Source organism: Maylandia zebra, linkage group LG8 (genome assembly GCF_041146795.1).
Source record: "Maylandia zebra isolate NMK-2024a linkage group LG8, Mzebra_GT3a, whole genome shotgun sequence".
Taxonomy (NCBI): domain Eukaryota; kingdom Metazoa; phylum Chordata; class Actinopteri; order Cichliformes; family Cichlidae; genus Maylandia; species Maylandia zebra.
In genome coordinates, this window is record NC_135174.1 from 25,874,004 (window position 1) to 25,891,125 (window position 17,122).

At 42.0% G+C, this 17,122-nt stretch overlaps 1 protein-coding gene across 3 annotated transcripts in view; it reads left to right on the forward strand.

Annotated features, from left to right (window-relative positions):
* Nucleotides 1–17,122, forward strand: part of wnt3 (wingless-type MMTV integration site family, member 3) — a 74,978-nt gene that overhangs the window by 51,933 nt on the left and 5,923 nt on the right. For all 3 annotated transcript variants that reach the window (XM_076887697.1, XM_004556788.5, XM_004556787.3), the window contains 2 exons: nt 11,464–11,705; nt 16,093–16,358. In XM_076887697.1, the coding sequence (XP_076743812.1) occupies nt 11,464–11,705; nt 16,093–16,358 (508 nt within the window). The remainder of the gene's footprint in view (nt 1–11,463; nt 11,706–16,092; nt 16,359–17,122) is intronic.

Sequence of the window (17,122 nt, forward strand, 5' to 3'; positions counted from 1 at the left end):
TGTTCTACATTCAGGCCGTCGGCCCCCCCAAAAAAACCTGCCGTGAAGTGGATCTAAAAGATTTTTGGGACTGACAAAGTCCTGTACAATTAAAAAAGAAAATATTACAAATTTGCGGTTTACCACGGGGCACAGGCTGCGCTTAAATCGGTACATTTTGGACATTTACTTCAATTGCAATACAATTCACCCCCACCACTACGGATTTGTGAGGAGACAATATGTTTAGGTGCCGCAGGGTTTTACTCTTTGTTAAATTATCCCAGATCGCTTTTGGCACCAGCAACTGAAATTTAGAGGTTTATCTCATTACAGATTCAGCGACATGCAGCTGACCTCATAGCTCCTGGTCTTCTTTTGTAACATAAAGCTTCTATTTTGGAGATATTTGTGTAGGCGTATGACAAAGCTCTTTTGGCACCCGACACAATACTTGTCAGAGCTACTGCACTTTAGTAGCCCAACTAGCATGTGGTCCCACCGTGGTGCTGTCCAAACCGCGAGCATCTTCTGGTTTCATTTACAGAGCAGGCAGCTGCCAAGCACACAGGCCACAGGGCTGAAGTGTTAATGGCAAAGAGGACTTTACACCCACTCCTGGATTCAGCAAGAACCCTAAGACAACAGTGACAAAGAGCTCGGGATTCTCTCTGTGTGAATTACCTGCAGCTGTTCTGTTCAAGGAGCTTACATGACACTGGTGTAATGTTTGAACCTTAACAGTGCGCGCTACCTTTGATTTGGGTAACAAATTCTGAAGTGTAGGCTAGGGTAGATGTTACTGGAGGCGAAGTTGAGATGAAACAGGTAGCTTCAGGTGACCGAGCAGGTGCTGAGGAACGGGACCCGTCAGTGGCACCATCCCCACGGTATAGAGTATGTCCAAAGGGTGACAAAATGAGCTGGTGCATCAAAAACAAGAGGGTGCCGAGTTTCAGCAAGGGCCCAGGCAGCCTCTTCCTCGCTTCTGTCTCAGGGGCGATGACTTGGCCATAAATTCTCCAGCCAAGGTGGGACGGGTTTGAGTGGAAGAGGAGTTTTTGACTGCTTTATGCCTGGCAGCCGTGCTTTTTTACAAGATGGGGTGTTGAAAACAAAACAGAGCATAAATAACTCGAGTGATATGCAGATATGCGTGGACGAGGATGAGGTGTGGTGGAGAGAAAAGCCATAGCAAACTAATGAGGAGGGTTTGGAGAGACAGAGCAGTAAACTGCCTTCTTGAAATGCAAGAATGTTGGAAAAACAGCGAGTTTGTACATCAGGTTTTGAGAGAAGTCATAAAAGCTCGAAGCTTAGATGTGACCTCACATAATCCACAGGTTCCACAGTGTTTCTATCCAGTTATCTGACAACACCATGCTCTCTGTGTGGTGAAGGAAAAATGAAATAAAGATCTTATTATTAGACTTACTGCCGCGGTTTGTTTTCACCTTTTAACCCAAGAACGATGACATAATATGTTTCTCTTATTAAACGCCAGCTTTGTTAATACTCCTAATCGTAAGTTAGTGTGGCGTAGGATCTCATCTATTTTCAGAACAGCAGCCAGCAGTGTGTTTGTTTTCCTTGCATAAACAGTGATAGCTGTAAGTGAATGATGACAGCCACTCTCAGCGATGAATTACCTCAGCTGAACTGACTCCAGCCATCGAGCACCGGCAGTGATTATCGGTTTTAACTCGGCCACAAGATGTTTAAATCCAATAACTGCTGTTTTCCTGATCCTCTGTTATCATCACCGCTGCTAAATCCACATGAGAAAGCAGAGAAGTTGTACACCTCTTGTCAGTTTTGTCCGTGCTCTTTGTCATTAAAAGATTACTTTAAATTTACATAGCTGCTGTTGTGAGAGGTGAAATCAAATAGAGAACAATGGCAAGGAGAAAGAAAGAGGGGAATGACAGAGAAAGAGATGAAGGAATGACGCAAGAGTCTGTTAAATGTTTTTGAAAATCGTCTTTAATGAGCAGTAAGTGCAACTGCGGGTGACCATTATTAGTTTAACTTCCATTTAGGTGAAGAATTATTGACACAATAAAGCAGAAAAAATAAATCTGCAACATTGACACAAAAAACTAGCAAATTCCATTTCCTACAAGTGCCAGATAATACATTTAATGCCCTTTAATTAACATTTGGAGCTCGCTATGGATACATACAACTTCCTGGTTCAATCTGCATTACTTGTGGAAGTTTCGAAAACCACTGGGGCCTCAATAATATCTGTGGCATACCTCTCAAGATCTCCTTCCCGGTTCAACCTGAGCAGCTTAAATGGGGCTCTAGAGTCCATCTCCTGGTCTCAGGAATGTCATTATCTGGCTGTGACACCCCCCCGCAACTCCAAAACCCCTACCGCTGGCAAAGGGGGCCACTTAAATGATCCTTACTACGAGAAAATCCTCCCGTCTGCAAGTCTTGTTTGAAAAGATCAAGGATGTTTAGGTATTATTCTGCAGTTGAAGGTGAAGAAAAGGGCAGGAAAATCCATAAGAATGTAATTCATAAGAAACTTTCGGGTTCCATTATGAACGGCTGAAGGCTGCCATAGGGCCAGGGTCAAAGGCAATTTAGGGCTAAAGCTTAAGAGAAATGTCTCAGCAGAAATTGACGTCCACAGGGATACTGGGTACAAAACAATAATACATTTCTAAAAAAAAAAAAAAAAAAAGTATGATTATGTAACAAATGTTAAGATTCCCTTTATCCTAAAACATCTGTAATATGACTAAATATGCATTGAAGGGACCCATTATGCTCACTTCCAGCTACGCAGAGTTATTCTTGGACGTACGCTGGGCCTCAGTGGAGCCTCATGGTTCACACACTGTCTTTTAAAAACAAGCCATTTAAGCCTATTTCCTTCTGATTGGCCGTCCCTCATAAGCAGAAGGTGTCATATGAGCATTAACGTTTCTGTTTTTTCTTGCAGCCAGCAATTTTTTTTTCTTCTAGCAGATGAAAAAAATTGTATGTTTGCAACCGTGTTTCAAAGATGAGGTTTTGAAACTGACTGAAAAATTTGACTTGATGAAACTTGATTCAGTCACTCACTAAAAGATTTGCTGCCCTTATTTTCTGATCCATTACTTTACTTCACCCAGCGCAACAAGACTGTGGGATGACACTATCAAGGCAAAACCGAGCAAGGTAAGAGGTTCAAAGGAGTGTGGAGTTTCAAAGCAGCGACGGCGAGTCCTAATCTTCTCCCACCACCAAAGGACATGGGATGTGCTCTTGTAGGAAATGACAAAGTCCCCCTGGTGCATGGCTATCAGCTGCTTTAAACCACAGGGCAGCACAGTTACTCAAAGGGAAAACAGCAACGGCCAGGGGCGAAGAGATCATTAGAGGACACGTGTGGAGGCGCACATGCACACATTATTTAAAGTCTTCATTACCTGGCTGATCTCACCTCTGTGGCTTGTTACAGAGGTCAATTATTAGTGGCAAGCAATTTCTTTGACAGACAGGGTCAGTGACAAAGATGTGCCGATCACACCTGTGCAGCCTGTGTTCAGTTAAAGCCCTCAGGTCACTGACCAGGTCAGCCGAACGCCTGGCAGATGCAGCGAGAAAAGGAGGAGGCTATCATTCAAAAATAGAAGGGGTCTCATTTCAAATAGAAGATCTTTTTACTTTGCAACCACAAAATTTAAAAATTTCTCCAAACAACAACAACAAAAGATCGAGTAAATCACGCAGGAATGTTTCATTGAAAGATTTTCAGAACCAAAAGCTTTCTGTTTTCCTTTTGTTGCCAGAATTTTACTAATCAGTCACATTTGAACATTCTCTGGTTGCATGCAGATACACAGCAAAAAAACCATCTGATATTTTCTGACAATAATTCAGTTTATTATTAGTATTTTTTATTATATTTTTTTTATTTGCTATTAAGATTTTCTGACCACAACAACAGCCCTGAAAAATTAAACACTGCCAGAGAGGTTAAGCCACCAGACCAGCCAATGAGTTGCCAGACTGACACACGTGTAGAGGAGAGAAAAGTTGCATAAAGATTGCATGGTCTTGCAACAGCAGGTCCAAAGAAATGGGCAGTGTCTCAGACTGCAGCAGCAGCTCTGAGTGAAGTGTGTGTGAACCGGCGGGCTTTCTTAACCGTGTTTTATTTAATTAAAGCCATTAATTTTTTAAAATTACTTTTAAAGACAATTTGTGGTGTCTGAAATGACCACAATGAAATTCCTGAAATACAGTAAGAGATTTGCAACAGTTCAGTGTGAGTTATGATTTGCATGAGATGCATTGCCGCTGACAATTCGAGCAGGAGTGCCAACAAGCTGCCTTTCATGAAGAGAAGCTGGGGACAATGCGCTGTTTGAGTTGCGGTTCATTCAAACACTCCCTCAGGACTCAAATAAGCTCTGTCCTCTCAAGACAACAGCTCAGACTCTGTTGTGTCCACCTACCAGCAGAGAAAGATGCCAAGTTCCCGCTCTGACATTCATTTATCAGTGCCTTATACTCCCCAGAGCACTTCAGTGCAGAGCTATTGCTGCTCTCATTCTCTTCCTGACAGGGAGGTTCACAAGTTTACACCATGTTCAGTTTCCCTCTGCACGTCTCCATACTTGTGACTGCAGGGGCTCCTTGTCCTAACTCCGCATGCTCCGCAGCAGTCTGCAGAGAGAACTTGGAGAGGAGGGGAGGCAGAAGGAGGTAGAAAGACAGAACAGGTTTGAACATTTTTCAGGGGTCCTGTCATTTTTTATCTGATCAGCCAGGAGCTGTTGGACTACAAATCAAAAGTGTGCCGAAGAAAAAGAGAAGACAACAAAACACAGATAGCAGCTTTGCATTCCAGCCTCCACCAGGAAAAGTCCCATCCTCGGGCAAAGCCGGCAACTTTCCTTGGCCCACTTACTCTCTTTCGAGTGTCTTTATCTCTCTGTGGATTCTGTCGGGGGGATTCATAGATGAGATACCGACGGCAGTGTTTTTGGCGCACGGTGCCGCCTGCTTTTGCTACGGCCTCGTTTAGCAATGTGACATCCTCCAGGCAAATCTCCCAAGCTGAGCCGCAGCATCAACATATAGCGGTATATCGGAGGCAGATTAGAGTTTAATGCAAACAACAGTCTTGCAGTTTGTTACTGCAGAGGAGCGTCGCTCTCACAGAAGAAGTGACACAACACACATGGGACTCAATGCTTCAGGCACAGACCCAGCATACGCTAACAAAACAACTATAATATCTATAAAGTTCCTCTATGCGAAATAAGTTAACTTATTCAGACACGGCTAAGAACAATTGGAACACATCAGGGCTGGTTTTAGAGTGAAATATTAGGGTGCACTGATAACAATAACAGGTGGATGTAGATGTAGCCCAAAAGCTGAGAAAGAGGACCAGAAAGCCATATGTTGCAACTCAAAGCCAGTGTTATGAACTCAGATGTTAAAGAAACATTTGATGGAGAAAAGCCACTGCAGCCCTGAACTGTACTAGCATGTCAGCGAGGTGCATATGAGAACAAATGTCTAACTTTCCAGCTCCCTAATATGAAGTCCATGTGAAATCAGCTTGCATCGACGTGCAAAAAGCATAGCTAATAATGTGGGACATCCACTGGTAGAGAGTGGGTGTCTTCTGCTACATACTGCACCCTTTTTTCTGGCCTAATCCTCAACCGTAACTCATACCCACCATAAAAGCAACGTGGTTAGGGAAATGTTATCTCGAGCTGAGCGTTTTTGCCCTCAACATGTTGGTGTTTTGAGACCAAATGTGAAAAGCAGGGGTGGATCTGAGCGTGAAATAGAAGCATCACACGCTCACTGGCTAATGACGAGTAATTTACAATATGTTACCCAGTGAGCATGATCGTTCCTTTCTGTCTCCAACAATGACAATGATTTGCAAAATAAACTTCATGTTGTCTTTGATATACCCTCAAGTTAGCGATGGAGCCCATAAAGTGAAGAGGAAAATCTTTACTGAGGTCACGGAGAAAGGGCACTGAGGGCAGCTTTCCCATAGACTTATGTAGTCTTTGACAACCAAAGGAGTCGCCTCCTGCTGGCCATTAAAAGGAATGCAATTGACTCACAGTAGCAACGTCCATCTTTTATGCTATCTAGGCATAAGCCAAACAGAACTTTACTGGAACCGTGAACACAAAAGAAGCAAATTATATAAAAGATATACCAGCAATAGTCTCCTAATATTGTCTTAAGATTAAGGGTTCGAGTGTTAAATTCGGATCTGCCTACTATAGAGATCTCATGAAGACAGGAGGAATGTTCCCACACCACTCCACTATCCAATGATTGTGTGTAGTTTTGTTAGACATGCTAACTTTACATATGGATTTTAAACTGGACCTTTATTTTTGGTTATTTTCTAACTGATGGCTTAGGATGTTTGTTCTATTTGGACGTTACCATTTAACCTCACTACACCTAACACATTGTATTGGTTTGACGTCTGGTAATTGGGGGTTAGTAAACAGCCTCTAGGTGCATTCAGATCACCTTCAGGTGTTAATTGTGCCTTACATATTAATGGACACCGATAAAGCAAGAGGAAAAGATATATTTTAAGACAACAAATAGTCCCATAAACCAGTGGTTATTACTGGCCTGGGTACCTATTATCAATTCTCACTAAGAGCACAAATATTGGATTTCTATAGATTCTAATAAAGTTTGAAGAAAGCATCAGATCTGTTTGTAAATGACAAATCTTTCATCTGTAGCATCTTTAGTATACCACTGTTGTAGGTATACTAAAGATTTGCATATTGCACTTTCCTAGTTTACTGCCCAAGAGGAGAACAATTTGATTAGTTGGAATAATTTACAGAGTCAAACATAAAAACTCAAACATACTTGCAGGCCTCTATAATTAAAGAAGACAAATGCACCATTAGTTCTACCTGCTCTCTGACATCTTACACGACATTTACAAATATGTTTAATGCAAATTTAGCATTTCATCTGTTGCCATGTACTGTAAATAAAGATTGTGTTGGAATTAGAAACCAATAAAATCATTACCAGCATATATACAAGCACAGCCACGGTTAGCATACTAACTAACTAGACTTACAAACTATAGCTGCAATTGTTACTTTCCACATTTTACAAGCAAAACATATAATAAACATAAAATACACTAGCCTGTAATCATCAATCAGCTTTAAACATTGATCAACAATGTAAAATTACAACATGCTTGGGTCATTGTACTTCTAGTACTAATCAGTTAAAGTTTTAGTTTTTCAGCTTTAGCAAAACAGCAAAATGTGACTGAGCGTGTAGTTAACTAGCACACCAACAATAGGCCAACACATGGTAGAGATCGCTAAGAAAACCCAACTTGTTGTTAAAATAACGCTTCACTGTGGCTATAAGCCAAAAGCAGAACAATTAAAGGTGTAGTATACGATACTGTAATGCTTTTACTTTAAAAGTAGGATGACTATACACAGAGCTATCTGTTAGCTTAAAGCTAAAAACATACAAGCTAGATGAAACAGCTTGGTTAATTTCCTCTGTTCAGGTTGTGTCAAATAGTTATAATTAATAAATATAAGTACAAAAAAGAGTTTTTTCTTCAGTATGCTTCTAGTCAAGACAAAGCACATCTTTTTACACCATATGTAAATAAATAAATAATAAAAATAAATAAACAATTTTGCTTAATTACTGAGAAACACAAAATCTGGGATTAGCTCTTCCTGACAAATTTACAGAAAATATTTAAAACACAATAAACAAACATACAGATTAATATGAGTGACACTATTATTGCTGAGTGATAACATTAGTAGCCCTGATGTTAACATAATGAACACAAAGAATAATATTTTGATGATTACACAAAGTGACAGTGTAGCAATCTGTGCCAAATTTGACAGATAAACTTCAATAGTTATGAAATTTGAATTTCAGCTCTTCTGTACGACCTCTGTTGGTGCATGCTCTTGTAAAGTCATGCTGTCTTTTACTGTCTAGAATTATCACACCAATGTAACAAGTCTTCAAACAGCGTAAGGTGCCCGCGGCAGATTTGTCCACACTAATCTGTAAATTTGTGTATTTCAACACTGGTAAAGTCTGACAAGCCATTTTGAAGTCACATTTGATTACACCTTCATATCCCTGTGGGCACTCACCTATAATGACCCTCTATTTGCTTAACGAGGCAAACAGGCTGGAGAGCAACACTCCCGAGCTGCTTAGATTTGTGCTTATCGGCCCTGGTCATGAACTTCTGTGGACACATCGTGCTAACGGCAATGAGGTCAAATGTCATGTTGTTTTCAACAAGTTCAGAAGGTCACCTGGTACGTTTCGTGTCCCTGGATATAGGCAGCTGTCACACACTGAACCCTGTAACGCAGACCTCCCACGACACAGCACATGAGTCGACTCTTCTATTCAGGTTGAGCTTGCTCAGAAACAAAACAAGAACTAAAATGTGCAATAAAGACATGCCTTGTACCTAAATTTCCTCCCCAAGCAGCAGAGACTGCAGTAGTGACTTTATTGCACTGGGAGTGGCTGAGCCAAAAGTTTTTGTTGACAGTGTTATAGTCTTGATTGCGTGAATTCCCATTTCTCAGCAAGGTGTGTGGTGGAATCCCTTTGTTTCCTTTGCTTCATTTCTGTGGTTTCCAGTGGCCCATCATACTTTCACATCAGTCCGGTTTAGATACTGAGAAAACCCCCAACCAAGCTGTAAACCCCCAGGCCAGAAGAGGCCCCACACGGATGTGCCCGGGCATGCACCTGCCAAGCCCTGCCGTTTGCTGCTGCTCTTCTGCTCGTCTCATCCCCTGCAGCAGATTCCCCCGGCATTCTGCCTCTCTGGAGGTCTCTGCGTCTGCTGCTCCCTCACTCGGTTGAGACACGTTGCGCGTAGCTTCCGAGAAGTGAGGCAAAGCAGGCAGGATCAGCAGTGCACACATGCGGTCTCTGTGCATGCATCTTCGTGTGTGTCTGTTTGCACAATGAGTCTTGTAACTCTCATTAACACCTAGCCAATAACGTATCCCTTTCATCTTATCTATCCATAAGGATCAAGCGAGGCACATGCTTTGCAAACAAAGACAAATAGCCTGGCAGATCCACAGCCTGTTGTTTAAACACGCTATGTCCACCACAAAGTCCCATGTGGTTAGCTAATTGATTCCATCAGAAATCCTGCCCACCACAGCAAACAGATTCATCCTTTTGAATGGCACAGTGGTCTGATTCATAAATATCTGACTTGAGCAAGAGAGATTTGTCTTTGAGGTAGCTCATTGATGTTGTTGGGGAGCATGTGACACCAGCATTCATCTAGTGGCTCATCATCCTCTCTGGTCTATCCCATGACTGAGAGATTAATGGGCAGCAACCCATCTAGCAGACAGTGTAATTAAGGTCCTTAGTCACTCAGTCACCAGACGGAGTGAAGTCAGCAACACTTGAACTCTGATGTTGGTGGGATTGGGACTGGCAGATGAGATAATGTGGCTACATTCGCTTGGGTAAACTCAAGACAAGAACATGAATGGAGATTGATGAGCACTATCAAATTACTAGCTCCGCATGGGAACATGAAATCGGAGAAAATGGCATGTTAACTTTGAGTTATTAATAGACAGCAAGCGTATTTTTCCTTGTGCGTAGCAGCATTCGATAATTTTTGAGTATCAGATCAAGTTTTGTTATGAGCTTCCACGTGAAACATAAGAATTGTTTATTGTGTATCTGTGTCAGTCACAAACCTCACAGCAGCAACACAATTGGCTCAGCTGATTATGGGATGATCAAATTACATTAGGTCGTCTGTAAAAGCAAAACAGTTTCATGTGCCAGAATGCTACCTCCGCTAGTAACTCTTAATACCTGGCAAAATATTAATCTAAGGCTACCAATGCTTAGATGAAAAACAGTATAAAGAAGGAAGATGTGGGTGCAGGGGGTTTGGTGGGAGCGTCATGTAGAAGTGCACATGAGTATCTAAGAGCCGATTTTTTTTTCTTCCCAACTTCAATGGCTTCACTTGTGTGTTCGGGTGGGGCACTGCACTGCACTCATCTGTCAGAGTCAGTGCCTGCTATGATTGGGTTGCGCCCTGCGGGTGTCCTGAGGTCATCCCGAGTGGCGCTCTGATCTGATCGGCATCAATTGTTCCCGCGTGATCCTCTAAGGGCCTCCAGCGCCACGTTGTCCAGTCAGACTCGCTAAGTGCTGCAGAGTCTGCAGACTCCTGTGAACTGCCAGCACATCTTTACACCTCTTACCCTGTACACACTCAAATCACATGCATACATTGCAAAACAATTAGCAGCTGGGCAAGCTTGTATTCAAACACATATTTTTCATGGGGTGATAAAGGCTATGCATAGAAATAAATAAACAAGAAATATAAATCTGGCATCTAAGAGAGCTTCTGGAAGAAAATTTTGTTTGAGCTTGTCAACATGAAAAGCGTGTTAAAACATGGGCATGACACACACGTCTTCTCTCTGTCTTTTATTTCAAGAGAAATAGAAAGCAATTAAAATTAATTACCTGAGTGAAACTATAATGGTTTCTGGCAACACATGCTGAGCTCGACTGTTTGGCAGTGATTAATCCCTGCTTAGACACATCTGCACGAGTCCTCTGGTGAGGCGCATCGCCTCAGACGTGCCATCTTCGTGCATCACCATCAGTGTTCTTAACACATCACCTCCAGAGGACAACCGCAAATTAATGACGGTACTGCAAGGGCAGGTGTTTTCATATATTCAAAATCACACGAGGGGGCTTTTCCCCAAACTAAACAGACAGGTTCTTGTGTGTGTTATCAGTTAGATCAGCAGATCTGTGCAAGCTAACAAGTGGAAACACTTTGAGAAGTCAGTACTAATAGCTTGTATCCCTGCCCTGAAGTGGGCTTATTAGCCTCCTCTCTCTGGTGAGAAAAAAGGAAGCAAAATAAAGAGGAGCTCTTAGTATAAACAATATAAATCAATAAAACACTCAGGTATGAATCATTGTACTCTCTCAGGGCTACATTTATAGTGTAATGGGAGATTAATGAATACAGAAGCAGTCTCCACTCACAGAGCAGGTTGCCTTTCAGTGAGGCCTCCCTGGCAGGTTACCACTCTTGCTATTGTGGAACTGAGTTCACAGAGGGCACAGAAGATGTGAGGGAAGCACAGGGAAGGGCTTTTGAAAGAATACCAAACTAATGTGAGAAATGTACAGGTTAGTTTTATTTATTTTTTGCTTATAAAACCTACAATAAAAATGTCAAAGTTCCTAAAAGTCAGATAGCAGTACCAAATTTGTTCAATGGGTACAATTATTTAGGCACTTTTGCTGAATATGTCTTGAGGTTTGATGCAAATCCTCAGGAAAAAATAATAAATAAGTGTTTTTTGCACTTGTGTGTTTAACACAGAGGTGCTGATCTCACTTAACGATGCTTTCCCTCTCTCTGTGACACAGGTCCCTGGCACTGGGGCAGCAGTACTCATCTTTGGGCTCCCAACCAATCCTGTGTGGCTCTATCCCTGGCCTCGTACCGAAACAGCTGCGTTTCTGTCGCAACTACATTGAGATTATGCCCAGTGTCGCTGAAGGAGTCAAGCTGGGGATCCAAGAGTGCCAGCACCAGTTTAGGGGTCGCCGATGGAACTGCACCACCATCAAGGACAACCTGGCCATTTTCGGCCCTGTTCTAGATAAAGGTAGGACTTTTTTTTAGGTTGCTATATCTTTCATGCTGATTTTTGTACTGACATACAGGCTTACTGAGTAAAAAAAATGATCTAGAGGGATCTAAATAATCTCTTCCAAACAACACCCAACTTTAAAATGCAGTCTTTGAAGGTAAGGCTACTGCAAGCTGTTACAAAACTGGTGTTTAACACTTTCCACCCTAAGGCTCAGCACTGCCTGAGCTGCCTGGGCTTTTGCTGACAAACGACTAACTAGGGCAATTACAATAATATCCACCTTTCCTGGCTGCACTGAGAAATGAGTGCAGGTACAAGCACTGACACATTAGTCATCTTTATCTTCTATATTGCATTTATCTTCAAACTCATGGGCTTTTTTTTTTGGTTTTTCCCAACCTTGTTTACACACTCGTACATGAAAGAAGGTCAGTGCGGTAAATCTCTCAACAAAACCTGACAGCTGATGTACTGGAGGCATCCATCAGGTGCTGTACACGCAGAATGCTAAGTGTAAACTATCCCTACACTTATCTGCGTCAATTAGGCAGTCCCACCAGACCTGACAGTGGGAAACAAGGCACACAGGTGTCCTGCTTAAGGCCTTCCAGTCCCTAATTATAAAGGCAGACGTTTGTGTGTTGCGTGTGAGGTTGCTGATTGGAAATGAATTAGCCTGTGTGTCAGAGGCGAAGGAATCTGGGCAGAAATGGGCAGTGTGAGCAGTCCAAGCTCCTCAGTCAAATAAAAGGGAGAGGGGAGGCCAAATGAGATTACAGGCAATAGAAAAGGGCCGGGGGGCTCCGCTCAACCCCTACTGTGCATGAAGGCCAGTGCGCGCCTCACACAGTCCAGCTCCCACGGACACCCCATTCACACGCCCTTTTGACTCTGTCATGAAAACAGGCTGAAAGGGGATCTCTCCCAACCTAGCCCGAGTGTGCACAGTGGGATAGGGAAGGATAGGATGGAGGGAAGGAGGCAAGGATGTAAGGATGAAGAGTGTGCCACTTTGGGAGTGATTAATGGAGAAGCTCATGCTAGGGAAGCAAGAGCTACCAACCAGTACCCTGGCCACCTTAAGCTGTGGGTTGGCTGCCGTGGTGCTGTTGGTGGATGCCTGGAGGAAGTGGGGGGTTGAGGTGCTGCAGTGGGTGGTGGTGTATGGGATTTCGGATCAGGGTGTTGGCGGAGGGGTGGCTGGTGGGAGAGGAGGGGGACTTGGGGAGTTTAGGGAATGCCAGCTCCGGGCAGAGCTGGGCTGTGGGGGCGTGAGTCGCTGGACCCTTTGTGTGGATAATACGGTGTGACACAAGGGAAACAAAGGCGGATTGATGGGCCCAGCAGGTAGCAGGAGCAGCGCTAGCCTTGGCTAACAGCCAGAGCTCCAGGGGCCCGGGGCTCACAGGCCCCTGTTTTGGAGGGCCCACTTAGGCTTGCCAGGGCAAGTAGGGATGCCCAACATGAGGACAGTATGTCATCCAGTGTCGTTCATTGGACATTTAGATGAAAACCTCTTTTCATTAGGGATAAACAATAAACATGAAATGTGTAGACAAACAGTTTCTTATTGTTTCAGTTTTACAAAAGATATCAAAAATAATTAACAAACATAGTTTTGATTAACGTTATTTCACTGTCTGTATTTCTCAAGATTTTCTCAAAAGCAGCCAACATAAAAAAAGGGTTTTGGTTTTGGGACACTGACTGCAGTCAAATTGTGGGTGGGGAAAATATGGCTAGCTTCCAGACAAACATTTGTAAACTTTGTCTGTGGCTTGTTAAGTGGTCTCATTGAGTTTTTGGCAGTGGATCCATCAAAGAATTTCTAGCTCTAGTTGCCAGTGTGGTCAGCAAAATAGGAGCTTAATTCTCCAGTCGTGTTCATACAAATTTCAAAACTCAAGTTGTGCAATTCCGTAGATCAGATATTCCAGCTGTTGAAAGCCTGAAGGTCTGTTCTGTATAACTATCATAGAGGGGAAAAAGCTGGGATGCTAGGTAAAATGTAAATAAAAATGTTGCACAATGATTTCTAATTCTATTGATTAATGGTGTTAAAGCAATATGGTTCAGATTTTTTAAGAGAGAAATCTCTTTATTTTGGATCCAAAACTAGAAACATGCTTAAAAAAAAGGTGGGACAAGGACTATAAAATACTATAACGATTCTAATAACCCAGAGGCAACATTGGAAATGTTCCTGATGTTGCCAACTTGTTTGTGCCTGAGTTCATTTAAGATTTATGCAAACTGGAAAACTGTCCCCGTGTTCGGGCCATCAGAAATGTTTTATTCCTTTTGAAAATTATGGGAAAATCATGGCCTCCAGGGTAAAGTGAAGAACATCCAACATTATTAGTACACAGTTCAAAGGTTAGCATCCATAATGATGCAGTGAGGCGTCGGTGCACATAGAATAGGTAGCTTGGAGATCTGTAAGGGCACCATTAATGCTGAATACAGGTGCTTCTGTTCAGCCAACACTTGGGGAACACCCTTTTTAGCACTTTCTGGGGATATTGCAGCATCATAGCTCCACAGTAAGAGAGTCTTGGTGCAGGGAGAAATCATTTGGTGTCATATGAAATGGCAACTGAGCAGAACTGTCTTACCGCATCTTATATCAGTTGCACAGAAGTAGCTGTAAGTAATCTGGGCGCTACCTATAAACAATATATACGCGGCGTTTTTTCCTGAATAGTTTCGCCAGGATTACTGTCTAAGGACAGCGCTAGCAAGAAGAAAAAACAGCCCGTTCGTGTTGGTGGAAAAATGTACCATGTTGACCAATAAAAAAAATGATATGACAACATGACATTTGGTTGTTTAGGAAGAGGGGGAAGTTTTAGGAGTGAGCGAGTTTTGAGATGTGAGAGATTTGTGACGTTTAGCATGTTTGGAGTGTGTAGTTAATGTGTTGTCTTGTGTAGTTAGCGTGTAGTGTTGTGGATAGTTTTGTGTTGTGTGTCAGAACAATGAGGCGACTGCTGTCTCCAGGTAGAAACAGGAGTGATACACCTGCTGCTGTCAGACCTGCAGGTATCAGGCTGTGATGTTCTCCTTTATAGTGGACAGAAATTATTTTTTTGGTGGCACAAATAATTTTTGTGGCATGTTATTGAGCAGAACAGCTGATTGTTCTGTAAATAGTTTGAAATGGTTATTTAAAAAAGGGGTAAGAGGTAAATAGCTGCAAATAACTTTGTTGTTTGCAAAACTTGTGAATATTTTAAAATTGACAATTTATATTTGCATTTAAAGTTATGAAATATGATTCATTAAATATGTTTGTGGTTGTTACAGTAAAAAATGTAACTTTTTCTACTCAGATTTTATGTTTTTTGTCTGATTTTAGATCAATTGTGTTAATACAGTATGCCAAAATGAAAACATAACTGTAAATTCAGACACGTGAGGTTGTGCTGAAAACAATGATACCAAACAAGGCAAAGGAAATCGTTTTTAAAGGTGAAATGTAGAGTTCAAATCAAATAATTAATTACTTTTAGAATCTTGTAACTCAGTTACCTTTTTGAAGCAGTAACTAGTAACTACAATTAATTACTTTTTCAAAGTAACTTGCCCAACACTGCTGGTATCAAACTTTAAAAAATGTCTTTTTATTTAAATGTAGGTTAAGCGCTCTGAAATCATTGGATCTGTTTGTGTTTTCATTTAACAAAGCCCCTCACCTTTTTTTGGAATCGAAGTCACAGGACACCAATAGTGTGTGTTTTTCTATATCTGGTGGAGTGTAATGGGTGAGCCACAGTAAGTGTGCTGTGATTGTGAAACAATGGTGTCTGGTTACATAATAAGCTGTTGTCTTCAAAGACAGCGTAACTCCATCCGTCAGAGTGAAGAAGAAACAGCCTGACACACTGCTAGGTTTCACCAGAAGGCCTTAGGCTGTAAACAGGAATGGGTGGGGGGTAACAACATTCCTGAAACACTATCCAGATGCAAAGCAGCACACCTCAGGGATGACAGGGGGTCACTTAGATCCCACTGAGCGTTAGACTACAATAGGCTGATGTCACTGCAGGGACTCTGCTGTTAGGTTCCTTGGTGGTTCTTCCACGTCACTGATGATGATCAGAACTGTGTAAACATAGTTAAACATTGTTTATATTATATTGTATATAGGAGATGTTAAGGAGTTCTTCTATAGGCTTCTTGCTTTATTACAGTGGCAAATACCTGTCCATTAATGTGCCTTCTCAAAGATGAAATGTTGTGTTAAAAGGTTAGCGCCTGAAGGTATCCCTTTCAATACATCTGTCTGGATGTTGGCAGTAGTAAAGATCACCTTGTCTACGTTTACCATAAGATTGACACACTTCCTTTCCTTCTCCTTTTCTCTGTCTTTCTGTCTGTCTTCGTCCGTCTCTTTCAGCAACCAGAGAGTCAGCATTCGTCCATGCTATAGCTTCAGCGGGCGTTGCATTTGCAGTGACACGCTCATGTGCCGAGGGCACGTCGACCATGTGTGGGTGCGACTCCCACCACAAGGGCCCTCCAGGGGAGGGCTGGAAGTGGGGTGGCTGCAGCGAGGATGCAGAGTTTGGGGTGCTGGTGTCCAGGGAGTTTGCGGACGCCAGAGAAAACCGTCCAGACGCTCGCTCAGCAATGAATCGGCACAACAACGAGGCGGGACGCACGGTAAACACATTTACTATTAGGAACCTGCAGAGCTGCACTGTTATTTTTCTACTTTTCACATGGAAAATAACATTAACCAGCCAAAAATATGTGGGTACTACAATATAATATCCATATGAAAACCTTTAAAACCACAGATATTAACCTGCTACTGTAAGAGCTCCCACTCATCTCAGAAGAGTTTGCCCCAGTTTTTAGAACCTGGCTTTCACCCAGTCACAACAACAAAGTAAGGTTCAACACTGACACTGCGGGAAAAGTTCAAAGTCGTTGCACAACTTAAACCCAAAGATCACTTGGAAATAAGAGTTAGAGAGCATAAAAAACAAAGATAGAACAGGTAATCAAAGTCAATGTTTCTTTTTTAAACTTTCAGTTCAATTAAGTTTATTTGTATCGTATAAAATCACAACAATATTTGCCTCAAGGTGCTTTAGATTGTAAGGTAAAGACCCTATGATAACATCGAGAAAAACCAAATATTCAGACGGCACCTCTATGAGCAAACACTTGGTAACAGTGGGAAGGAAAAACTCCCTTTATACAGGAAGAAACCTCAGACTCAAGAAAAAATGACAAAATATCTCAAAAATAATGATTATTTATTATCTGAATATTTAGCTCAGTTTTAGTATTAGCTTACATGTTTTATGTGTTTTCAGACTAAATGTACTTGTCAGATGAAGCACTCTGATAAGCCATGTTAGTTAGTTACAATTATTGGTCAACGTTTAACCACGGTGATGTAAAAACAATGGACAAAA